This window comes from Lichtheimia ornata, assembly GCF_029851405.1.
Source record: "Lichtheimia ornata isolate CBS 291.66 chromosome Unknown scaffold00030, whole genome shotgun sequence".
Lineage (NCBI taxonomy): Eukaryota > Fungi > Mucoromycota > Mucoromycetes > Mucorales > Lichtheimiaceae > Lichtheimia > Lichtheimia ornata.
The window spans coordinates 87981-115019 of NW_026695350.1; the positions used below are offsets into that span (position 1 = coordinate 87981).

Genomic DNA, 27039 nt, shown 5'->3' on the forward strand with positions numbered 1-27039 from the left:
TGTCTTGTGAAACTCTGCATGCATCTTCTAATAGAAGAGCACTGAGCCTTATTATACTGTTTCCCAATGCATGGATCGTAATCGTGCTCTTTTGGATGCAATCACTCATTTGGAAGATTTAAAAGTTCTATGCGTGGTAGCTGGTTTTATGGAATGCGAGTCGCGTCGTGAACTTGTTTTGCATCACGTTTTGCTTAGTCATCGCTCAAAGCTGAATTGGCTACGGTTGACGTTTACAGGGTACCATGATGACATACATCCTTTGCCTTGGCTCCATCTCCTTGGTGACCTTCATCAATTACGCAGGTTGGATATAAACTTTGGCGAGTTGCAATATGACGGAAGCTATTATGAAGTGGCCAACACACTTGCCAAGGAATGTCCCAATGTTGAAAAATGGATCTGGTGTATCATGGTGCTGGGTTACAGGAAGGTGCTATTTAACCTTTGCGTGATCATCCGAATCTCAAAAGGCTATGTATTCATGCTGCTGGGATCCCGAACCCGGATTTATTCAGCATCCTCTCATTCCACAAGCTGCAGCATCTCATCTTGCGTGCCCCTCTTGAAGACGCAATCGTAGAAATGTTAAAGACACATCTCCCACACGTAGATGATCGTGGATACGATACACCAACGATCGGCTACTACTTTATTGATTGATAAGCATTGAGTCATGTAATGATAAAAAACAAGAATACACGAACACGTTGATGGATGATGATGATGGTGGAGCTTTTGACGTGTTATGAATGTAAGCTTACTACTACAAGCATGTGACAAGGGAAAGGATCAGTTATCGGAAGTTTCTTTTTAACATCATGCAGCTCAATAAACATCTTTTTATTTCCATTTGGAGCCCAGGATTGAAATCGCCGCCATCTTCTTCCCACTGCAACCAAGCTTTTCTTTTCTCCCACTTGGCCCATTCGCGCCCATGTCAACACAACCCAAAGCCAGCAATTGCATTCACAACAAAAACAACCGTTGGCGCTATGTGAAAGAACCACTATGTGCAGCAAATTATGTTTGGACGCAATGGAGCTCTTGAAAAGTTGCCTTCGCTCGATCCTTCTCTGGACTTGCTCCTTCCCCATTGCTCCCCATGTGGTGAATGCTGACAGTCCGAACAGCCTTTTACGGGTCACTTCATATAGCTGTAGCTATAGGCAACAGCAAGGTATTACAAGAATGAGGATTTTAGTGATTACATGGTATACTTACTGCATCATCTTTTTCCTTCATCAGCCTTATCCAACGTTGTCTCTTCTTCTCCCTTTTATCTATCGGTCTGGTTCTTGCAAGCGTATTTACAAGCGATGGTATCGATGAAACAGCTCAAGGCTACATAGCTCGGATGGGTGAAAAATGATGATCATGGCGATTGCCTATGTTTGTTTACGACGAGTCCTTTTCTTCGACAATATACATATTGTTTTCACGCCAAGAGCTCGTGTCTGATGTATGGATGATTGGTATGGATTGGGTTTTTAATGGAAACTGGTGCATGTGATTGATGGAATTATGGTCTGGGGGAGGATAGTGGTGGTATGTCTGGTGTTTTGGATGGAGATGGAGGTGATAGTTGCTTGGGGAGATTGGGATGACTTTATTAAAGGCAATCAGGGAAACATTGTGACAATGAAGGTTCGGGATACATGCAGCTTTTGCAAGAAAAGGTTGACATGGCAATCAAAAAGATGATGGCAACGCGATACCATCTTCGTGTGACAACCATGCATGCTCGTGGCACCGTTTCTTTATCACATTAACAGCTATTAACGATAAACATCCATTATATGGGTGACATGGATCTGGAGATGCAACGTAAGCATTCATCCGGATATTCATCATTCTATCTTGGATTGAACTATGACATCTATCATCAATTTACCACTTTACCTCCTGAGAGATCAATCATCATCTGCATTACACAATGACCAAACAGAGGAAAACCAAGACTTGTTTCTTTCATGCTCATTCTAAAATCATAACAAAGGACATCCATTATGCCGAATGGTAAAAAATTAGTTCTTCAATCGCAATGCGACACCATGTTTATGATGAAAAAGATGATAACGCGACGTGGTGTTCACGTACCACAATCATCCGATATTTGTTACGCCGACCTTCGTTGACGCGTTGGTCATAGCACTATCTCTCTGCTACCACCACCCATTGGGGTTTCTATAGCTGGAGTTTTTATCCCTCCGATGGTTGATCACATATGCATAATCCCGCTGTATCCAGTGTTTCATATGCATTCATGGTCGATTGTAGGAAATCACTATAGAAAGTCAACCATAAACTACTTTATTGGGAGGATGAAGGTAAACTTATGGGGGTTAGGAATCATCAGGGCATATCCGATGTCGATAACTTTGGCTGCTCGTGGAGATCTTGTCATTGGATGGCCATTCCCAAGACCGCACGTTTAACATTTTATGCTGGGTGAGCCCATCGGATGATGATTGAAGACCTGCAGACCAGAATGATAAAGGGTCGTTTCATGAATGGATGTGTATCATCAAGGAATACTGGGCATAGGAGTACTCCTTTTTGTGTATACATGGGAATATCAGGGTAAAAGGTGTCAAAGTATACAGCTATAAGCTGCCATCATGTCCTTCGCAGACCAATACCAGTAGTCCAACCACATCCTTGCCAATCATACGCTGAACAGATTTATTTTCAAAGGCCAAAAGAAAAAGCATATACTAATAATGCTACTAAACTAGAATCCCCATCGTCCACTTGTATTCCAACATCACATGCGCTTACCATCTTCCATCCTGCCTTCGTTCATCGTGTGTGGAACCTCCCAATTGTGTACATACGATGTCAAATCCAATCCTCCGTGAACAAGCATACCTTAAAGTTCCATCATCCAAACCTTCCTCATGATCCAAACAATCAATGCATATACCTTGAGTCTTTGATACCATGACCCACATTCTTGTACCATGATGAGAGCATCAAACAAGATCCTCATAGCGCACCGTTGAAGCAGAGCCATAAAGACATTGTGCATGGATAGCGTCAAAGGACTTGGCCAATAGATGTCGGGTATAGCTGACGATCCTTCTTTGATAGTGTTGATACCGAAGCATATACATTCTAGGACGAGAGCGTGGATGGACCTTCACGAATGCTCGAATGCTTGAAGAAGCATCTGCTCATGGCAGAAAATAAGGACCTGCTTAGATCATATCGAAGCTTTCTTTCACGCTATCCCACTTACATTGCCAATACCCATGTCAAAGCGCATGAACGCAAGTTTGTAAAAAGTCGTGGGTTGCTGGTAGCACGTTCATGTTCCATAGCCTTGTTGGACACCTCTCGATCAGTAAAGAAAAGGAAGCTCAACTCCAACAAGTGAAACAAGCTCAGGCGATGACCGTTGTTGACGACGGGGAGACTCAATGGGAAGAGGCAAGTTGTACCGGTTTTGTAAAGAGGAAGCTGAGACAAGTAGAAAAGAAGAAGCGAGCAAGAGATGACGCGTAAGCAGGACACCAATGTCGGCTTGACACACATTCTGTTGGCAGATTTGGACAATGAATGTGGACAAGAAGTAAAAGCAACGGGTAAAGAGAGTTAAAGAGAGTCGTCAAGTGTAGAAGGAACCCTTGTCGTCGTTGTTGGGAATAAAGAGCGCTTGTTTACTGGGAGCATCGCAGCTGGGGATTTATGCGGGTGGCGGGATTTAAGCGGGTGAGTGTGTGCCACAATCACGCTGGTAGACATCCATCATGTATGTGGCTTCATAATAAAACTGAACATGCCCATCCGTAATAGACTCAAAATACCTTCATCTATTGCAATAGACTTCTTTCAAATTGTTCTTGTAAGCATTGAGAACGATGATCGCATGCATGATTATAGATCCGAGGATGGATGGGACCATGTATGATAGCAAGACCACCCTAACTGCTGGGCTACAAAATGGCATAGGCAACCATGATAAGCAGTATGTAGAATGATTAAACCCTTTGTGGTCGAGATACTCGTATTTGCCGTGCATTAGTAGCCCTTGTAATCGCATTACGTAATCTATTTACAAGGTCCCTTTGATATGATGATGCGGCTCTATTAGGATGGGTGTCGTCAACCTTTTCATTTGCACTACAACTCGCTTTGTATAACACACCTGGTCAATATCGAGGAAGAGATCAAGATGGTTACCTTGTATGCAAGCTCATGTGGATGATAGCAGTGCAAAGTGCATGTAATAACTGCACAAAGGACATGATGTTGATTATGGTTTATCCATGCCCACATATAAGCGTACAAGGTGGATTATTATGGTTGCATTAAGTGATTACGATTTCATGCCATCTTGGTATGGCATTTTTCCTCGTGTTTCGAATGCATTGCATTTGGCGAGGATCGAGCATCGTATCCTGTACGATTAACCATCTATAAAAGCTTCTGAGTTGTATCTCGACGTCTCCTATATGAAAATCATCCTCTTTCCATCTTACTCACCTATCCCTTCAGAGCTGTTGCAGTTGCAAAGACTACCATATCAGGAAACGTGATTGATGCCGATGATAACGAATCAGGCAACAAGAGCGGGAATGGTGACACCCGAATCAATGGTTATGTGTACGTTCATGAGATAGTCATCCCCTGTCACCATCATTCAGAATACGTTTACTGTTCGATGTGATGTTCCATGAAACTATACACATTACATCCATTCGTTCCTTCAGCAATTCAAAGATGCACGAGAAATACAAGAAAGAGTAGCTAGGAACACATCCATTTAGCTAAAGCCGTTTGAGCCAGGTAACCTGCCCGTATCAATCTTTGAATACAAGTACTTTCATCCTCATGTTCAGCTCTTGTGCGAGACGTCTGACAATCATTAAAGACCACTTGTCATTCAAGATCAGCCTTGACGCATAGTAAAAGGATAAAGCTGGCCGTTATTCAAAATCTCGCAATGAAACATGGACCTTTTTTGGAACTAACGTCCTCAGCCCAGCTCAAGCAACCGTGTGTGAAAGGTTCAGGATCTAACTCGTCACTCTCAAATTTGGCCATGTCACCACCGACCAAAATGAAAACAGATCGACCCCTTGAAATTTTTTGGTTGACATCCACAATGGCGAAAATTGCTATTGACGAGTTCGAGCTTGATACTTTCACACAAGGTAGTTTCGACCATGCTGAGCATGCTGGTTCGAAAACCAGCCCATGCTTCATTGAAAGGTTTTGAGTTACAGGTGCGTGTATGTTTTGCTATTATAAACGTGGGTCTTTTTCAATTGTGACTCATATGCACATTTATAGTGAGGTAGGTGCTAAAGGCGATGTTTGTATACGAAAGCGAAGAAAAAAGGATTAAAAGAGCAATGGATGATATGGGTTCAGTGTCTGATGGTCCTTCATAGATTGGATGCTATTACCCAATTCCACCCAATTGAGCCGATTGTGGATTTGACAACATGTGGTGAATGTGCCTGCTCCAAGGTTCCGTTTCATGGTTTAATTACATTGATCCGAGCCAATTTGGATGAGCTACGCTTCGACCAGGTTTGCTCTACTCCATACACCCGTATACGTTGCATGTTGGAAGCGATGTACCGATTACATGGCTGTAATTTCCTCAAATCGACTCGGATCAATCTAATGAAACCATCAAAGTGAATCTTTGGAGCAGGTGCATTTTTCATACGTTATCAAATCCATGATGGTCTTGATTGGGTGGAGTTGGCTCATAGCTAGCAATGTATGAATGACTGTGAGATAGCGTATACATATCATCCATTACTCTTTTAATCCTGTTTTCTTTGCTTTCTTACCCAACCACGGTCTCGTGCAGCTATTGCACTATAGGACGTTATATCAGGGAGAATTGAAAAAGGTGACTTTGTCATATAGCATCATGTTTACAGCATAAAGACAACCATCACTCAAAATGTCACAATGAAGCATGGGCTCTTTTTGCAACCACCGTGCTCAGCCCAGCTCAAGCAATCTTGTGTGCCAGTTTCAGGATCGAACTCGGCAACCTCAAATTTGGTCATGTCACCACCCGCCATAATGAAAAGAGGTCAACCTCTTGAAACTTTTTGGCTGACATGGACAAATGCAAAAATTGCTATTGACGAGTTCAAGCTTGATACTTTCACACAAGGTAGCTTCGACCATGCTGAGCATGTTGGTTCCATTGAATACCCCATGCTTTATTGTAAGCTTTTGAGTAACGACGCGCTTTATGGTTTTACTATCGGTGAAACCTGATCTTGAACCAAGTGATCTTTAATGATTGTCAAACATGTGGCACAAGAGCTGAACATGAAGATAAAAAGATTTGTATTCAGAGGTTGACATGGGCAAACTACCTAGCTCAGGAAGTTTTAGCTCAAGGGATGGGCTCCTATCTAATCGCCTTTCAAATTCCAGAGTCTTTGGATTGTTGAACGAAAGAAAGGATGTCAAAGATGGATGCCGAAGCAAGTACAAGCGAAAAAGAGAAAGCTGTATCGATGATGCCGTAGACAAGAGACCTATGGATTGCCAGGTCACGAGTGATGAACGTGTAGAGAGTCCTCGATTCTGGATCACAGATAAGGTGTACCACCAAAGAGAGCCGTATCAGCAACCAGATGGAAGATAGTATCCAAGCACATCCTGTACATACATACCACCCTGACCCAATCCCAATACAATCAATGTAATCGCTCGCAGCTGTATCTCTTCTCTCATATGGAAAGCTTCAAGGAAATCGCCACGCCACGTTGCATAGGTATGGTTCACATGCCATGCTTGCTGCATCCTGACGGGCCATCCAAGTGTATCCACATTGTGCTGTTTGCCGTAGCATTGTACGCAAGCATGACAACCCCTACTTCCACACATCTTCTGATCCTCTCAGTGCAGCTCTGAAGACACGTGGTCAGTTCCCAGGATACAGGTTGCCTGTTTTGGTTCCAGTAAGCTGTTCAATCAACAGTGTCCATGCCAACCAATCCCTTACTACAAACCTTACACATTGACTTTGTGTCCCCCTAGAACATATTACTCGTTGCTGTTTGCCGTCCTTGAGCAGAATCTCGTTCCACATTCCTCCTCAAGCTTGAAAATGTCGACATTCCTAAACCAAAAAGGCTGCGACAAGAACAACCATGTCAGTATACAAAGATACCAATGTATGCCGATAACGTTATTAACCTTGTGCCCATAATCCATACAAACGACTACATGATACCCAATGCCGGTATTATTAGAAACGAGGTCTCGTCATAGCACTTAACATTAGATATGGCAATACCTTTGTAACACGAAATAGCACCATCAAACACAGGAGCAGCATTGCGTTTGATATCCAATCGATGCGTTTCGGGAATGGCTTGATGCTGAGAGTAGTTACCACGGATAAAGAGAAAGAGACTCCTTGTGTTCTACATCCAATCCCTCTCATTTTAATGCCAAAAAGCAACGCCATTCATGAAACGAGTTGGAGGTCCTTGAACCAAGTAGCTCTCTTGTGATATGCATTCTGATAGAGATTTGATTGCCTGTGAAGGTAAAATACGAGATCCATTAGCACATACAAAAGCAATGTCTGATTATTTCCATACATACCATGTAATGCCAACACGAAGGGTATGTACCCCAAAGGAATCGTGCCATATCCATCCCACAACAATGTAGCCTTCTTTTGTGTGTCCTTGTCCGCCTTCGAGGAAGAGTAAACGATCTCCCCATTGTACGTTGCGTCGTAGTGATCCACGTGGTCGCCATGGTTCATATCGAATTGTCATCTTGTGCAAGGATTGTCCATCCATATCGCCACGTATCAGGAAATGACAAGAGTGATGGCGTTGGTTGCCAATCTCCTTTGATCTAGCGGCCATCAACCCAAATCCAATCCTATAAGCTGTCTACTGTTATAGCCTTGGATATACATACGCTATTGTCAGTACAATTCTCTCGTCACCATCTCCCGGCGTTGTGGATTCACGTGATCAGCTCATAGCGAAAAGTCGATGGTGGTCATTTGAAGGAGCATGGCAAGTAACAATGTCAGCGCCAACGAACACCTTTGTTGTACCCGTTTCAAGTCCTCTTCTTTGTTCTTACCCAAAAAGCTGTTGACCACCTTCAATACGATCGACCTGCTGATTCCTCTTGACATTGGCCATGTCGATATTCCGAAACTGAAGCGTTCTAAAAAGGCTTGGGTATGAGTTCGCACTGCTTACCACCCCAAGGCGTCTTTCACAACCTACTCCTTCACTGCTCACCTCCATTTAGCCTTTTTGAAACACGCCGTCGGCTAATGAGCTCCATGATGTCTTGCTATCGCGTTCAACCTGCCGCTGGTGTTGAGTTTGTGCATAACGGAGTCAAGAAGTGTTGAGCCCACTGAAATTCGGAAGCCCACTTGATCCCAAAATGGAAGCCACTGCGGAGCCATAATGTTTCCATGGCTCCCACACAAGCTATTAATCACCTACACCATGAGCATGCCCACCACCAGACACTCAATACCACGCTAGCAGTAGATACCACTATGTAGAAAACGTCTCAAAAGCAAATGTATTTGAAAGTAGGAACACGTTTATAAATGGAGGTTAAGATTTATGAAAAGTCACAAAAAAACTAGCTGTGCCAACTCTTAGCCCATCATAAAGATGGTTTCCAGGCGTGACCACGAGGAGGTGGTTGGCAATCCACGCCCTAGTTTAAGGTCGTTTCGGACCATCTATCCTAATACTAAGCTAAAATCGTGGTCGTATTCGTATTCGTATTCGTATTCGTATTCGTATTCGTATTCGTATTCGTATTCGTATTCGTATTCGTATTCGTATTCGTATTCGTATTCGTATTCGTATTCGTATTCGTAGTCGTATTCGTATTCGTATTCGTAGTCGTGTTCGTAGTCGTGTTCGTGTTCGTGTGCTGGAAATCGTGAAGGAAACTTGCTGTGGAATGCACTTTCTTTTATAGTTTTTTGGGGCTGCCGCAGCAGCTCCAAAATGTGACTTCGCTCGCTCGCGACCGAACCAATCGTTGCGATGCTCACGCGATTTTACGGGTACCCTGCCCTCATTGCGAATCCGGGAACTGAAACCGAACCAATCGTTGGCAAGCTGACGCGTTCTTACCGAATCCATTCTCTCCTTGTGAAACCTTGACCTGGTGAGCTTTTTTTTCGCTCTCTGTCGCCCTCAATTGCAAGGAAACGCTCAAGTCAACATGCATTTTACCATTAGAAAAGTGAATTCTGCTCATTGAAGCGATTCGAATGGTACCCTATTCGCCATGGTTAGGTTCACTTTCGTAATTCTCATTTGATAGTGGTCGTGTAACCAAGATTTCTTTCCTTTTTGAGGTTACACAAAACGCGCGCTGCTACCGAACAGTTGACCGTAAACGATCACGACGCGTTTAAATTCAAATAAACTCCCTTTGCCAGCTTAGAGAAGTGTGTTCGGCTCGTTGAGAGGATTCGAATGGTACCCTATTCGTTATGATTCGGCTCACTTTCGGATTTCTCATTTGACAGTGGTCGTGTAACCAAGATTTCTTTCCTGTTTGCGGTTACACAAAGCGCGCTGCTACCGAACAGTTGGCCATAAACAATCGCGACGCGTTAAATTTCACATAAACTTCCTTTGCCAGCTTAGAAAAATGAATTCGGCTCGTTGAGGCGATTCGAATGGTACGCTGTTCGTCATGATTCGACTCACTTTCGTATTTGTCATTTCAGTGGTCGTGTAACCAAGATTTCTTCCTTTTTGAGGTTACACAAAGCGCGCGCTGCTACCGAGCAGTTCACCGTAAACAAGCACCACGCGTTTAAATTCAAATAAACTACCTTTTCCAGCTTAGAAAAGTAGATTCGGCTCGTTGAGGCGGTTCGAATGGTACCTTGTTTGTCATGATTTAGCTTCCTTTAGATTTTCATCCCATGGTCGTCATGGAGACGGGATTTCCTTTTTCGGTTAAGGTTCCGCTCTTCTGCGTAAGTTGGCCGCAAGCCGCTGCAACGCGTTCACTCTCAAATAAACTAGTTTTGGTCAATTGGAAGAGATTTTTTGTCTCATTGAGGCTATTCCAAGTATATACCATTTGTCAAGATGTGGCCTCATTTTAGGCTTTTCAACTATCAGCTGCCAAGTAGTTTAGACTTCCTTCATTGGTGTAAGCCTTTTGTCTTCCCAAAGCAGGCTTATGGGGTTCGTGTTCAAGCAAAACTGCTCTGAGACAAATTGGAAAATCGATGTTCAGCTCGACGTGACGAGTCTAATGATATGCTATTTGCTTAGGTTTGAAGGAAGCGGATTTTTATCTATAGTATAGGACATCTTGGGGAACGATCGCGTACAGTCTCGAAGGACTTCACATTTTCTAAAATCTAAACAATAGCTGCCCGCATGGAGAGAAGCTGGTTTGTTTTTGTATATGATTACATTCATTCATTAGCCGGTTGATGGCAACCAGCTTTATAAATAAGCTGTAAACAACATCGTATACATGTATGGGAAGAGGTACGTTGAAGTATATGCATGTGTAATGGAGGGCCATGACAAGGATGTATTCGGATGTGAAAGACATGGCTGTCATCCCATTTTAGATGGCGCTCTTTAAGAAGCCGCTATACCTAGCGACTCAAAGTTGTGTCATGGGATGCACAGGGATCCCTGGTTAATGTTACGCCTATTCACATGCCACGTGTCTTAAGGAGTATTAAGGGGGGTAAGCAACAACGGGAAAGGATGTCGATATCTACCGACTTAAATCAGCGGCAAGGATTGGACTTCTTAACTTCTTGACCAACTTTAAGCTTTATGGCTATCTTTTAATGGCGAGATCTTGTGCGTGATAATAATGAGAAAAAGACATGTCTACTGGATCCAGAGGGTTTCTAGGAAAAGATTAGGAGGATGACTTACAAGGGGCTGATACGAGTTACTCAAGTGATCCAGTGGATTCCTATGATGCCTCCTTGCTATTTAATGAGAATGTTTGTAGCTATGGGCACTTGGACGAGATCCCTTTGGGACCACGAATTACCTATAACTCGATCTCCTATGAGCTATTGCAATAGTATGCTATAGGCCTTCTATGGGTTCAACCTGTATCCGACGACGAATGCCTGAAACACGCCTGCTACCTCAAAGAGGCACAATGCCTTGTGATTTTCTGGTGACCTTAAAAGCACCTAGGGGGATGAATAACTAACTACATTAACGGTTGGGCGCTGTATACGAGTTGCAATACAATGGATCATTGCGAGGGTCCTTTGTTGGATGCATGTGGACAGCGAAATGATTACAATGTATAATACGCTTTTATTGGATACCAGGAACAAAAAGTAATCAAGAAACAGGGAGATGCTGGAAGGGATATAGCGTATAAACCATGATTAATGTGGAATGTTCAGGGGCGGTTGTATGATCTATCAATGGTATTCGGAGGTAACCTCCACGTGAGGTATCTGTTTCTTAAGCTGCTGGACTTCGGGCTTGTTGACCGCATACTTGGGGTACATCTGAATAGAGCTGAGCTGTGACAAGCTTCCAAGAGCACGCCAAAAGCTGACATGGCCATCTGTACCACTCACTGAAAGTCCCAATTGCTTCAAGAATCGAAATCGTTTCAATGTAGAGATTGAATGCGTTGATGGAGCGTTGTGGCATTTGAGCTGAAGGAAAGATAGCAAAGAACATCCATTGGCAATACGTTCAACAAAGGCTTCCATTTGATACTCGCTCCAATCACAGTTGAATCTGATTATCAGAGATTGAAGGTGATTCAAACAATCGATAGCATCCAGTACATTGCCAGCATTTTCCGAATTGTCAAAGCGGATCGAAAGTTCATGTAGTTGACATTGCTGGGATACGCGATATAGATAATAAACTACGCTGTTGCTGTCCTGAAGGTTGTGCCAATCATCAAAGTCCAATACGAGTCTTTCCAATTTGGGTGGTATTGTACCAAGCACTTCAGGGTGTGTGTTGATCGTTCGCGACGATAAAGCCAATTCTTCAATCATGGGGGCATTGGGTAGCATCCACCATCCACCATGCAGCAGAGAGAGCTTCTTCAGCCTAGGATACTGGATGTTGGCAAAGTCATCAACGTTGTGAACCTCGTCGTTTTGTCTCGTGGTACTGAAAATCTTCCATTTGATATCCTCAAGTGCTTTTTGATGCTGCTTCAATATCGAGCTGGTATCCATAAAAGAGCCACCCCCATCTGCCCAATTCTCCTTAGAAATGCAAAGCCTTGTCACCGCAAGTTCTTGATAACCGGTCCCTCGGTTAAATAAGGTAGCGTGCACCGACCAATTTGAAATATCAATCTCAATACCATTCATTGCAGGGTAGTACTGGGAGGCCATAAACGCCGATCGGATACCAAAACATGGATTCAGGGTAAGCCTTTGGAGTGCTGGAAATCGCTGGGATATGCTTATTATCTCATCATCTGAAACAGCCCCCTCTCCATAGCGAATAGATAGAGTGGTCATCTTGGGCCATGTCATCTTCATGGGTAAAGAGCTGAAACTGGCAGGAAAGGTTTGCCACAATGAGAAGGAAACCAAATTGGGGCATGCTACCAATAGGTCGGATGGTGCAAGTATCATATGCTCCTGATCAAATTCCAAATGCGTCAATGTGTTGCCGATTGATTGGAACGACGAAATAAAGTCTTCAATATAGAAGCTGTAAAAATCTTGCATGAACAAAGATAAGTAAGAGCCTATTGAGTGATGCATACATAGCACTTACCACGAAGGTATAGCTTTTGTAGAGAGGAAAAGTCATTCTCCCGCAGTACATCAACTACCCACGTTCCTTCGCAATGTGCATAAATATCCAATGACTGTGTATGCCGTGCAAACGTGACCAATTGCCTGGCCTTATCCTCGTCATATTCGTCTCCAAATTCAGCTTGATACTCGGACTTGAAACATAATCCACCAGAGCATTGTATAATAGAATCACACCATAGGTTTGACACATACAAATAGGGACATGGAATCACGATATCCAAAGGCGAATCGCCCATTAACATGGGAATAAGGGTTGTAGAAAGAATGTCGAAAGGAAGCTCCTTAATAAAGTCAATGCGTGTCTTCAGCTGGTCCTCGGCATCCGCCTTAGCTTGTTGCAATGTGAGATAGCCTGGATTCGTGGTATCAACAATGGCGAGTGCCTGGTTACAAATATCGATGACATGACGCTGTTTCCCTTGTTCACCATAAATGATAGCTTTGCGTAAGTATCCAAGTGGTGAAGAGGGCGAGAGGTGTTGCATAACGTCGGCATCGCGAAGGGCAGACTCGAAATGGGCAAGCTTTGCCAATCCCATGGCGCGTCGATCTAAAGCTGACAAGATCGATTGAACAGGTTGATGGAGTTCATTGGTTGAATCGTAGACAAGTTGCGCGTATTTTTCAGTGGAGACGGTGAGTGTGGGTTGCTGACATAGATCGTTCCAAGCAGGGCATGTCATGGCGGGTTGGCTGTGGAGAACAAGAAGGTGCGATTTCCCAGCTGCGGCCCCCCGGGTAAATCTATTCGCCAATAACAATGCCTTTATTAGAACAACGCCCTTTCCATATTTCACTGCCTCCACTAAAACTCTACTTTGGCTCCTTCACGACATTCCTCATTCGTGTTCTGCCATTAGCATGGTGCTGTCAGTCAACATTCGGTCTCTTGGTTACGCGTCATGACTACGCTTGTTCACTTGTTTCAGCCCCTCGCTACACACTACTCTGACACAACTTGCACGTTTGCCCAAGCCCATGGTGGCGATTGTGGACAGCTTTACCGGTACACAAAAGGTTTTCAATACGGCCTTGGAATATAATCCTGATGATAATTAAGGTGTCTCACAGAGTTGCGTGGGTACAAGTTGCCATGGTTTTGAAAGATTTTCGTCGTGCATTATGGAAAGATCCACACTATTGTTGCTTGTCATCATCATCATCATCATCATCATCATCATCATCATCATCATCATCATCATCATCATCATCATCATCATCATCATCATCATCATCATCATCATCATCATCATCATAGCGTCCCTCAATGTATGCATCGTAAATCACCATCAATGGACCACGGTTCCCAACACAATAAGGACATAGGCTGGCTGCAGGTGGTTGATGGAATCACTTGGATGATCGACGATTAAGTAGAATGTAAAGTTTTCTTACGCCGGTTTATCCGTTATCACGCTTGTATAATAAAACTGTGTCTGGATTACAACCCATTAGCGGCTCGTTGTGTTATGGTTAAGGATCCATGATGCCCACCATAGAGTTAAACGATTATCTTCCATAAGCCTCACGCTGCCCGTTTTATTTCGATAGAACAAAAGACTACACTGATACAGCTAAAGGTACTACAACATGTCTCATTTATCCATATACGCATTCCATAGCCATCCTGCCTTCATCCAACACGCGTAGGTTGCCAGCGAGTATGAATCCACATGTACCATACCATATCCTTCTTGAACACGCGTGTCCAACCGATCACCAAACCTACCTCATCATGCCATAGGATTATTAACCTTTCCATCATACTTTGTGGCCTCGTATAATGATGGGCACCATTCTTTGGTAACCAACGCCACCATCCAACAATGTTGCAGCAAGTAAAAACCAAGACGTGAACACAAGGAGATCGAATGAAAAAGACTTGTTTGAGCAATGGGCGTTGTGAAGAATGGAGTCCATACTCTTGATCATGTCGCGTAAAGATCCACCTGGCTGGGCGGGATTGAACAAGTACCCCTTGAAGGCGATGATGATGATTAACAAAGTGACACAAATAACCCATCCTTCAACCCTGCCAGCATTACCTTTCATATAACATGGCACATACCTATACCTGTATCCATGGCAGATTGTGTTTATACACTTTTGTGGGACACCTTGGTTTGTTGGCTCCACATTTGTATCTGACGCTGCTGTTGGGTAGTCTTAGACTAGTCAAGCTGCAAACGATTCCCACCAAAGTCTTGGGCAACATTAGTTGGTGACCGTTGCTGACGATTGTTTTTGACTGAAGTGGTCTCTTTCAAGGGTACGAGTTGCTTAAACGTGGCGTAAAAGAGGAAACTGAAACGAGTGCAAGCAAGCGGTGAGTTGCCAGAAGTGGTTGTTACAGAGATGACGCGTAACCAAGGAGACGAATGTTGACTGGGCACCCATTCTGTTGCAGATGGCGAACGTGGAATGTCGACGAGAAGTAAAAGTAGAGCCTTCGAGAGGGTGGTTAAGTGTAGAAGGAGCTGCTGTTGAGAATAAAGGGGGATAAAGCAACAGCGCAGTTGACTGGGAATGGCACTCAGCGGATAAATTCTACTCTGAGGCGGAGACGCCACTTGACTTGCATCCTTCTTCACTCAGTTCAACAAACCATATGACTTTTTCCATTTGCACCGATTTATGCAACCAGCCCACTCAGTCTGTGTCCACCGAAAAGTACGCAAAGCTTGTTCACGATTCAACCACTCGTCTCCATGAACCTATTCACTCGATCTTGTCAGCTTTGAATGAACGCGTCATCGGGTTGACAAAACTTGCCAACTTTGAATCAGCCCTTCGCGATGCAAAAGTTATGCAACAACTCTCGCCCTCTTCACCTCTTGGGTATATATGTGCAGCCAGCGTTTACAAGGAACAAGGAAAACAGCTTCAAGTGATGAACATCTGCAACAAAGGGTTGGTCGTTGTTGATCCAAAGGATAGCGATTACGCCACATTGCAGCATAACGTAGCCGATGCTATGCAACGCCAAAATAGACGCGTCGACTTTATCACCAAGCTACCATTCGACATTGTTACAACAATGCTCCTCCCAATGTTTGTGGATGATTCTCCTTTGGATGCTTCTACACCATGTCCTTATTTATACGTGTGCAAGCAATGGCGTGATTTGATTCTCCACTATTCCAATGGGTTGCGTTTTGAGATCGGATACAAAGAAGAGCAAGCAGATCCTCAACAACGTTGGCAATTGGTTACATTCGCACGACACATCAAAGCATTGCATCTTCATCGATATTCCAAAGGTCCCTGGTTATCTGGTTTATTACATGACAATGACTTTTGCTCCTTGCGGGAGTTATACATTGGTGGTAAGTGGTGGTGGTGGTGGTGGTGAAGGGATCCAATGAGGCCTTATTTATCATGGTCATATAAAAGGTTTTTCTTCATTACCCATCAATGGCTTTGTTTCGTTATTGCAATCCATCGGCAGCAGATTGACGCATTTGGGTATTCAAGAGATTCAAGGATTGGAACTTTTCGACATGTTCCCCGTAGCCGAGACATTATCAGCCTGCCCCAACTTGGTATCGTTTTCCATTTGCCCTCCATATGCTTACGATTTCAGCTCTCTTCCAATGACTCCATGGCCCAATTTGACGGCATTGACGTTTCACTCGGAACTAGAACCCTTTACTCGTGATCAAGTCATCAGCGTCTGCCAGCGTTTTCCTGCTCTCAAGGAGCTTGATCTATTTCCTTGTGAGGATATTGATTTGGTGCTGATGATCCCACGCTATTGTCCTTTGTTGAAAAGCGTTGAGGTTGAGATACAGCATGGGAATATGGGATTTCTCTACTCCACTCGAATCATTGGAGATGAAGAGCTTGCAGTTACGAAGCTTACTATCGAAACAGAGGAATGGGATCGAGATGGCTTGTTTGAGTATACTTGCTCTCTGTTACGGCAGCATTGCACAACACTTGAGGACATCCAATGGATATGGTCGCCTGAACGAAACCACCGACAGCTGTACAACATCCAATACCCACGCCTGAAGACGTTATCGATACACTCTCGTGGATGGTGGATACTACGCAATGCACCCATGGTAGAAGATTTGTTCTTGGCATCACCATCAATCGTCAACAACCCTGAAGTCTTGGATACAATTCCAACCAACTTGAAAGCGCTCGAATTGAGATTGGATGAAGGACCCGTATCCGTCAACGAAGACGCTATCGAACGCTTTCTTTATCGCGTATCTCAGCAATGCCGTCTACAAAAACTTGCTATCTACTTTGAGGACCTTGGTATTTTTTGCCGTGTGCGTGATACTATCACTCGTTTCAATACGCTTCAAAGTCTAGTGATAAGTTTCCCAGAGGATTGGCATGTAGCCGAAATGGAAAGATTCCTTGTTGACCTTGTGATTGCATGTCCTTATTTATCTTCCCTTGAGATCAATTGCACCAACGCCCCGACGACGTATTCAATGAATGCCTTGAAGCAGCTTCGACATTTAAAGCAATTTACTTTTTCGATCAGAGACACGGATGGCGCTGATAGCTTTTGGCGTGCGATTCAAACGTTCTCCCAACTCAAGCGTATTCGTATGTACCCTGCAAGTGACGTCCGGGCTTTTGTAGTTAAATGTCTCAAGGAACAGCGACGTGACATGACGATTATTGTGGATGGCAAATTCAATCGCTTCTGAACGCCCCCTTCAAGTTGTGTGCCATACCTTTTATCATTTACAAGAGAGTGATAGGGGTTTCCATATATTGAATAAATGGAATCTAGTGACTGTAAGTATTTTCTTCCTAGCAACATGAGCATGGGGATGGCTTTACAATGGCACGTTGAGCTTTAATGGCGGATTCATTATGTATGGCCAAAAGGATTGCTATTGACTACCCCATCCCATTATCGTAAATAGCTATTTCAAATCACCTTTCACCATCGACATCCATTAATAAACGTATTGGCTCACATCGAGACGCAGATGGTGGTTGTTTTCTTAAGAACTCTTGCTCGCAACCAATGACAGCGCCTGGTAATCGTTGCATTCCCATGCGATCGTGTTTGAGAACATGTATCATGAAACGGGTATCCTACATTGACTAGAACAATGATTACGTGATTCATAAATACAAAAGGAAGGTCATCCTTCTCCTTGTAGGAACATGTATGCATACGTACTATGCTTGTAGCCGTCTTCCAACTCTTCCTTATGGAAGGAACATCTGTGAAAAGAGTCCAGCAACATCGTACCTCGGGGCATACGTCCACAGCATGTGGTTGGTGATAGAAGATAGCTGGCATTGTATGATGATGATGGATATTGCCAGCTTGTTTATCACAGATGCTGATTCAAGCAACGGCAATCAATCGTATCACAACCCTTTATATGTAAAGCCTTCCGATCAATTTTGAGCTCATCACCATTCCCATGCCTCGTTTATTTTCTTTGTGGTCATCAAAATGAAATACCCACGCCCAGCAAGCGATAATAGACCTTGATGTTGTCGCCGGCTATCCTACTCCCACACACCTCTTTTTCTTCCATTATCCCACTTTTTTCTATTACTGCGCCTTTCAACGGTTGCTGGTGAGTGTCCTGGTTAAAGTTCCTATTTGTGAGCGATCCATGGATTCATTTGTGATTATCTTTTATTAGACTTTCATTGCTACCCGGTTTCCATTGCCGTTGATGGCATTTTAAAAATGTGGTCCTTTATCAAGGTAAAGCGTGATCGTCTTGATTGCTGATGCACAGGGTCACAATCCCTTTGACGTAGCTACTTCATCAGACATTTATGCAAAGCTCTACCTGGTGGCAACCCACAGCCTGCATGGGGTTGATATATGAGCTTTCGATCTATCATTGAACCTCGCGTCTACATCGTTTGCTACCGGCGTACATCCTAAAGGAAGTAACAAGCTATGATCCTCGTATGTAGTATGACACACAATTGCCCTCCATACACTGATTCCGGTATCCCAGGCAGCCTATGCGTGTGCAAAAGGTTTCGTTGTCATCACCAAAATGCCGAAAAAAGGTCACTGGCCAAGTGCAACCGAGTTGGGTACTCAACATAGACCAAGGTACGTACATTGTATGCATGATCAGGAAAGCGCCTTTTTTTATTTGACTCATTTTCTTTAGCTATTTATGGGCGTATACGTTAGCGTATGCAAGTTGGGTGAGGGAGGAGTGTGTTTCGATATTGTTTAACTCCTAAACAAAACCGTAAGTCGATGAGGCATTGTGTATTCATGATTGATCAACTTGAATGGTAACCTTTATGTTATAGCATTTGCTGGAATACAAATCGGTACAATACAATTCACTGCCGTGACCCATGTGCGTGCCCCATCATTGTGGAGAAAGCCCGTTCAGCATCACAGCATGAAGATAAAGAAGCACTATCACCATGACCACAAAGACACCTGCTTTCGTCATTGTAAGAGGTCTGCCAATGAACATCAGTATCTGGATAACACTCTGGCGTAAAGAACAACTTCACACTTTAAAATGCATCGACGGATGCCTCAGCACTCCGAAAGGGATTTGAGGATCTGGTACATGTCGCCGACCCCAGTATCGGTGGCATAAAAAAGGCGAAGTTTTATACGAGAAGGTGTTCATATCGCTAAGATGTGGCTCAAACTCACCATTACTTACGAGGGTATCACGTTCTTGAAGGCTGGTTCTCAAGCTGTGCTTCATGGTTTAAACCAGCAATGGCATAATGCAAGGTAAACAAAAAAACACGTGCAACAATAGACCAACACTGATTTTCCACTCTTTTTATTGATGTAGACCTTATCATATGTATGAAACCGACAAGGAAATCGCTAACTTTGGTGGGCATGGACTATGCAAGACTTTCGATTGTACCGTCCGACCTTGTGGATTTTGTCAAGTATTACATCTAGATACTCGTGCCTTGTATTATGGATTGGACGGGTATTGGAGCATCCGATATTATTATGGGAGAGACCTTTCATGAATAAAAACAGCTTTCGCAAATCAGCATGAGTCTCCCATTAGCACATTTAACGCTTATACATGTGGCCATTGTATATGAGCAGAAAGATGATGGGTCCAATACGGAATACAATATGCCATGATACAAGGGCTTGTTGGCATAGCAACGCTCCTGGGGTGAATGAAATCAGAAATTCCTAATCGCTGATGCGGGATAATGGTTTGCGTATGTTGGATTTGGTAATGTGTGATAGTATTGAGACGCCTACCTGACCACAATGCTGCTGAAATCTTTTGCCTTAATAGATGGTGATTGAATGTCTGCCAAATGATGGAAGATCGCTGAGCAATAAGGAAACAGCGTTTGGGTCATCCTCTTGTGACACACAAAGCAAAAGCGGATAACAACGTATATGTGCTCTTTACCCATATACATCATCTGGTAATCCTTCTTCCAAAAATTGGATGCGTGCCTTTTTTTATTTACGTCTATCAAATACTATCCTACTACAACTAGCTAAACGCCAATGCATATGGTCCATCATAGTCTCATTCGCAAGGGCTCTTACCATATCCATATCCATTTGATCCTTCGTGTATAGTATCCAGACTTGGTCGATGAATCCCCATATACCAAGAAAAAAAAACCCTCCTTGAGCATGGGTGTCCAGTAATATACACAATCGATCCGAACCTACCTTTCATCCCATAAAATTCACAACCAGCACCAATACTTGAACCTCGAGGATAAAAATGGCACTAATAGAAGCAGAATACCGAGGAAGCGAAGAGGTGTGCATAAAAAGATTCCATCACAGCAGACGTGAAGGAGAAATCGCTGTTATCCTTGTTCTCGACCATGTCGCTGAAGTATTCATATCACTGGCGTTGGATGGCCGAATACCTCCTGAAGAAGATGATGGTAAGCATCCTGAAACAAATACCCTCTGCTCCAACCCTAGCAACATTGCCTCTTATTTAATATGGTATGTACTATACCTGTACCCATGGCAAAGGAGCACATGTGCAGTTTTACGGTAAGCCTCGCGTTGGTGGGACCACGTTTGCATCCTATGGCTGTGTTGAGGACCTTGTGCCCTGCTTAGATTCCCAAGTTCGCCCGATCTTGAACAAGGTTGAGCGATGCTTGCGGTTGGCGATCGTTTTTCAGTGAACGCGACATTGTCAAAGGTGCAAGGCGTTGAGCGTGGTGTAAAAGAGGAAACTGAAACGAGTACAAGCAAGCTATGAGTCACCGGAGGTGGTTGTTGTAGAGATGACACGTAACGAAGGAGACGAATGTAGACTGGTCACCAATTCTGTTTCAGATGGGGAACGAGTAATGTCGATGAGGAATAAGAGTAAAGCTTTAGCGAGGGTCGTCAAGTATAAAAAGGACGTGTTTGGGATAAAGCAGATAAAGCGACTTTGTTGACTGGGGCCGCTTGGCCAATGAATTTTATGCTTGAGCAGAGCGACTTGCATTGCATCCTTCTTCTTCACTCCGTTCAAGCAACTATATGACCCATTCTATTTGGACCGATTTATGCAAACAACCCATACTCAAAGCCACTTCTGAAAAGTACACAACGATTGTCTACGATTCAACCACTCGACTCCATCAGCTCATTGACTCCATCTTGTCAGCTTTGAATGAACGCGTCATTGGGTTCACAAAGCTTGCCAACTTTGACGCAGCCCTTGGCGATGTCAGTATCATACAGCAACTCTCGCCCTCTTCAGCTCTTGGATATTTGTGTGCAGCCAGCGTTTACAAGGAGCAAGGGAAACAGCTTCAGGTGATCGACATTTGCAACAAGGGGTTGGACGTTGTTGATCCAAACGATACCGATTACAGCACATTGCAGCAAATGAAGGCCGATGCGATGCAATACCAGAATAAACGCATCGATTTTATCACCGATCTACCATGGGACCTTGTTACAACAACGCTTCTTCCAACGTTTGTGGATGATGATTCTCCTTTGGATGCTTCTAGAGCATGTCCTTATTTGTATGTGTGCAAGCAATGGCGTGATTTGATTCTCCAGCATTCAAATGGGTTGCGTTTCGAGATTGGGCCAAATGAAGAACAAGCAGATCCTCGGCAACAGTGGCAATTGGTTACATTCGCACGACACATTAAGGCATTGCATCTTCGTCGATATACCAAAGGAACCTGGCTCTATGATTTATTACGTGATCATGACTTTTGTTCTCTGCGTGAGTTATACTTTGATGGTAAGTGGTGGTGTTGGTGGTATCATGTGCGCTTACTTACCATGGTTTATAAAAGCATTTTCCAACAACGGCGATGATTTTGTTTCGTTTTTGCAATCACTCGGTGGCCCATTGACGCATTTGGCTATTAATGACACCCATTCCTTGCATTTTGAGGGCATGTTTCCCCTAGCCGAGGTCTTATCAGCTTGCCCCAACCTGCTTTCGTTTGCTGTCACCCATCCATTTCTTTGCGATTTTACCGCTCTTTCAATGACAACGTATTCCAATATGACGACATTGTCGCTTTTCTCTACGACAGATCCATTTTCTCGTGATGAGATCATACGCATCTGCCAGTGCTTTCCAGCCCTCAAGGAACTTCATCTTTCTCGGTGTGAAGATAGCATGGAATTGGTGCTCATGGTCCCACGTTATTGTCCCTTGTTGAAAAGCGTTGAAATTGACATCAATTATTATGCCGTCAACTTGAATTACTTTGATCACAACATTGGACATCAAGAGCTTGAGATGACAAAGTTCTCGATCTTTAGAGATGGTTCGGAAGGCAATGACTTGTTTTTCGATATTGAGGCTCTCTTAAGGCAGCATCGGACAACACTCGAGGATGTCGAATGGACTGTATCCCCTGAAAGAGACTACCGAGACCTTTACGACATCCAATACCCACGTCTCAAAAAACTATCGTTATATTCTGGCGGCTGGTGGATACTACGCAATGCACCCATGCTGGAAACCTTAGCCTTGGCATCTGAATCCATCAACAACAACCCTGAAGTCTTGGATACAATTCCACCAAATTTGAAAGCACTTGAATTGAGATTGCATCGAGGACGCTTTCCAACCAACAACGATGTAATCGAACGATATCTTCATCGCGTATCCCAACAATGTCGTCTACAACAACTTGCTATTGATTTCGATGCAATGGATACCTTTTGCTATCTGCGTGATACTCTCACTCGTTTCAATACGCTCGAACGTCTGGCGGTCGGTTTTCCTGGGAATTGGGACAACAACAAAATGGAAAGCTTCCTTGGTGCTCTTGTGATTGCATGTCCTTATTTATCTTCCCTTGGGATCGATTGCATCAACGCGCCATCGGCGGACACAATGAACACCTTGAAACAGCTTCGACATTTAAAGCAACTTACTTTTTCAGTCAAGGACACGGATGGCGCTCATAGCTTTTGGCATGCGATTCGGTCATTTTCACAACTCAAGCGTATTCGGATTTACCCTTCAAATGAAGTCAACCATGCTAAAATTGAGCGTCTTAAGGAACAGAGACCTGACATGAAGATTATCGTGGAGGACACATTCAAGTGCTTCTGAAAGCCCCTTCAAATTGTATACCATAGCTTTTATCATATCCAAAATTGTGATTGTCATTGATTTGCGTGAATAAAAGGGGTCTATTATCTGTAAGCATGTGTTTGCTATTATATATTCATGATGAAGGCTTCTCAATATTATGCTATACTTGCATGGGCACCATTTGATATGATTCACAAGGAGAGATTTTTGGGGAAGAATGAAACAACATCTAGATGATCCTTTTGTGACACTCAAAGCCAAAGCGGCCGACGAAGTATATGCGTTCTTTATCCATGTCCATCATCTGGTAAATCCTCTGCTGAAAATTTGATGCATGTCATTTTGTATTTAGATCTACCAAAACACTATCCTACTACAACTAGCTAAACCCCAATGCGTATCGTCCATCACTGCCACTCCCCCAAGAGCTCTTACCAAATCCATTTCCATTTCATCCTTTGTGTGTAGTGTATCCAGGCTTGGTGAATCCACATATCACTAACCTCATGCTTCTTGGACATGCCTACCCATAAGAAACAACGTCCACCAAACCTATCTCATCGTCCCATGGAATCAATAACCAGCAACCATACTCGACCCTCGAGGATGAAAAAATGGCACCAATAGAAAGAGAATACATTGGAAGCAAAGTGGTGAAAATAAAAAGGTTCCATGACAAAAGACGTGTTGGCGAAATAGCTGTCATCCTTGTTCTCGACCATGTTCCTGATGTATCCATATCGCTGGGTTTCCTTTCCCAAGTACCTCTTGAGGAAGATGATGATCAGCTTCCTGAAACTGATAATCCCGGATCCAACCCTGTCAACATGGCCCCCCATATAATATCGTACTAACTATACCTGTAACCATGACAAATGAGGGCCTCTGCAATATACGTGAAGCCTTGCTTTGGTGGGACCACGTTTATATCCTAAGGCCGTGCTGAGGACCCGTTGGCCTGACAAGATTCCCAGGTTGGCCCGATCTTGAACAAGCTTGAGCAATGCTAATGGTTGACGATCGTTTTTCTGTCGAGGCGATAATGTCAAAGGCGCAAGTCGTTTAGGGTGGTGTAAAAGAGTACGTTGAAGTGGGGTACAAGTAAGCGATGAGTAACGACAAGTTGTTTGTAGGGATGACGCGTAAGCAAGACGCCAATGCTGACTGGAAACCAATTCTGTTGGCAGATGGTGAGCAAGGAATGTCGACAAGGAATAAAAGTAAAGCTTTAAGGAAGGTGGTCAAGTATAGAAAAGAGTCATTGTTGGGATAAAGCGAATAAAGAGATTGCTCGCTTGGGCCGCTTTGGCTCAGCAATTTTAAGCTGTGAGCGGGACTAGTCTTGTCACACACTTCTTCACTGCATTATTGAACTTCCTCATCCTCCTCCGCCAACCTACAATGACTTATTCTATCTGGAACGACTTATGCAAACAACCTGTTATTACAGCTTCCACTGAGAAATACACAAAGCTTGTCACCAATGCAACTACACAATTGAGGCAACCCATTGACTCCATCATGACAACTCTGAATGAACGGGCCATGGGGTTGTCAAAGTGCGCCAACTTCGATGCTGCTCTTCGCGATGCTAATGCTATGCAACAGCTAGCACATTCTTCAGCACTCGGCTACTTACGTGCATCCAGCATTTACAATGAACAAGGGAAACGGCGTCATGCTGTCGACATCTGCCACAAGGGACTCAATGTTGTTGATATAAATGACCCACACTATGCTATGCTGCAGCGAGCCAAAGACGATGCTGAACACTATGAGAGCAAACGATTTGACTTTATCATGCAACTGCCCGTTGAAATTGTTATCACAACCCTTATCCCAATGCTAGTGGATGATACGCCTTTGGCATCATTGAAACCATGCCCGTATTTGCACGTGTCCAATCTATGGCGTGATTTTATTCTTCAACATTCCGATGGATTGTGTTTTGAGACCGGATACCACGAAGAAGAAGAAGATATGGAAAAGCGATCGCAATTGATGAGGTTTTGTCGTCACATCAAGTCATTACATGTTCGGCGATACTCCAAAGGGCTCTGGCTGTATCACTTATTGAGCAACAACGACTTCTGCTCTCTGCGGGAGTTATGCGTTGATGGTAAGTGGTACTCACATCTTAAGTTGCATGTGTTGACCATTTTTTATAAAAGACTTTTACAGCGTCTATATCGACGACCTTGTTCCATTATTGTTATCAATCAGCAGCACGTTGACCAAGTTGACAATTCACGAGGGATGGCACGACATGCTTTTCTTAGTCGACATATTAACGGCCTGCCCCAATCTGGTTTCCCTTACCATGTCGCAGTATGATGGTGAGGATTTGGGCCATCTTCCAAGCCCAACATGGCCGAATTTGCAAACGTTTTCCATTGAATATTCAAACCACGAGCTCACTCGGGAGCAGATAGTACGCCTCTGTCAGTGTTTCCCATCACTCAAAAAGCTGCACCTATACCCATGTCCTGATCTCGAATCAGCACTGTTGATCTCACGATACTACTCATTGTTGACAAGGATGGAACTTGAGGTTTACATGGGCCATGTGGGCGTGACGTACATGAATGAAAACAATGGATCGCACCACCTGGCGATGACGAAGCTGTCGGTCATTATCCAGGATTGGGACGACGAAGACGATGTAGTGGATATGGCTCCTATTTTCAGACAACATCATGCGACGCTCGAGGTCATTGAATGGAACATGGAGATTGAAAGAGATTACGAAGGCCTTCACCACCTGACATTTCCATGCCTCAAGAAACTCTCGCTATGCACTTCTGGATCGTGGATACTACGCAATGCGCCTATAGTGGAAGAGTTGAAGATGGCGACCATAGCCATAAATGAGGACCCCGCAATGCTGAATACAATACCACCCCGATTGAAAAGGCTCGAGTTCAAGTTTGATAATGGACGCCAACTTGAGAACAAAGAGGCAATTGTGCAGTATCTCCGCCGCGTCTCGCAGCAATCTTCACTTCATGAGTTTGGTATCCGTGTCGATTTCTCGAACACCTTGGGAAGTATTCCTGATGCGATCTGTGGTTTGAACACGCTACAACGTCTCATGATCGGTGCAAATGAGGATTGGAGCCCATATCAAATGGAGCGATTCTTCACCAGCCTTGTGAATGGGTGCCCTTCTCTATCGTGCCTTGAAATCGATTGCATGAACGCGCCATCGACGTATTCCTTAGATACCTTAAAGCGACTTGAACGCCTAAAGCAATTTGCATTTTCGATCAAGGACACGGATGGATATGACAGCTTTTGGCATTCGCTTCGAACCTTTTCACAACTCAAGTGTATACAAATGTACCCTGCCAATGCAGTCAACAAGGCGGTCATTCGAGATCTCAAGGCGCACAGACGTGACATGAAGGTGATTGTCGATGGAATATTCAAGCGCTTTTGAGAGCTATTTTCAAGTCGTGGGGTATAAGCGATAGCCTCATCTTTACCTTTTTCTATCATTTGTCCAAGGTTAATAAACATGATGCTGTGATACCTGTAAGGATGTCGCTATTCATATGTATGCAAGGCAAGCTGCAGGCAATGATGTACTATACCCACAAGGACCATCAGTATTCTATGTTCAACAAGGGTACCCCGAAGCGAATGTCGTAAATAGCTATACCTGATTACGTTCCATCATAGACTTGTCCTTCCTAATAAACAAACGTGAGATTACTAGTCATGTCTGCT

General features: G+C 43.8%; 4 protein-coding genes across 4 annotated transcripts; 3 read left to right on the forward strand and 1 right to left on the reverse strand.

Annotated features, from left to right (window-relative positions):
- Nucleotides 1-11422: 11422 nt before the first annotated feature.
- O0I10_006647 (uncharacterized protein) lies at nt 11423-13485 on the reverse strand (the record flags this gene model as incomplete). The annotated part of the gene is made up of 2 exons (XM_058486674.1): nt 11423-12702; nt 12759-13485. 2 exons carry the CDS (start codon nt 13483-13485, stop codon nt 11423-11425), a joined length of 2007 nt encoding a protein of 668 aa, XP_058342496.1.
- A 1925-nt stretch (nt 13486-15410) lies between these two features.
- O0I10_006648 (uncharacterized protein) lies at nt 15411-17475 on the forward strand (the record flags this gene model as incomplete). Its single annotated transcript, XM_058486675.1, has 2 exons — nt 15411-16128; nt 16196-17475. 2 exons carry the CDS (start codon nt 15411-15413, stop codon nt 17473-17475), a joined length of 1998 nt encoding a protein of 665 aa, XP_058342497.1.
- A 3797-nt stretch (nt 17476-21272) lies between these two features.
- On the forward strand, nt 21273-23328 carry O0I10_006649 (uncharacterized protein; the record flags this gene model as incomplete). The annotated part of the gene is made up of 2 exons (XM_058486676.1): nt 21273-21993; nt 22049-23328. The coding sequence occupies 2 exons, from the start codon at nt 21273-21275 to the stop codon at nt 23326-23328; spliced, it is 2001 nt and encodes a 666-aa protein (XP_058342498.1).
- A 1383-nt stretch (nt 23329-24711) lies between these two features.
- On the forward strand, nt 24712-26749 carry O0I10_006650 (uncharacterized protein; the record flags this gene model as incomplete). Its single annotated transcript, XM_058486677.1, has 2 exons — nt 24712-25429; nt 25482-26749. 2 exons carry the CDS (start codon nt 24712-24714, stop codon nt 26747-26749), a joined length of 1986 nt encoding a protein of 661 aa, XP_058342499.1.
- Nucleotides 26750-27039: the final 290 nt, after the last annotated feature.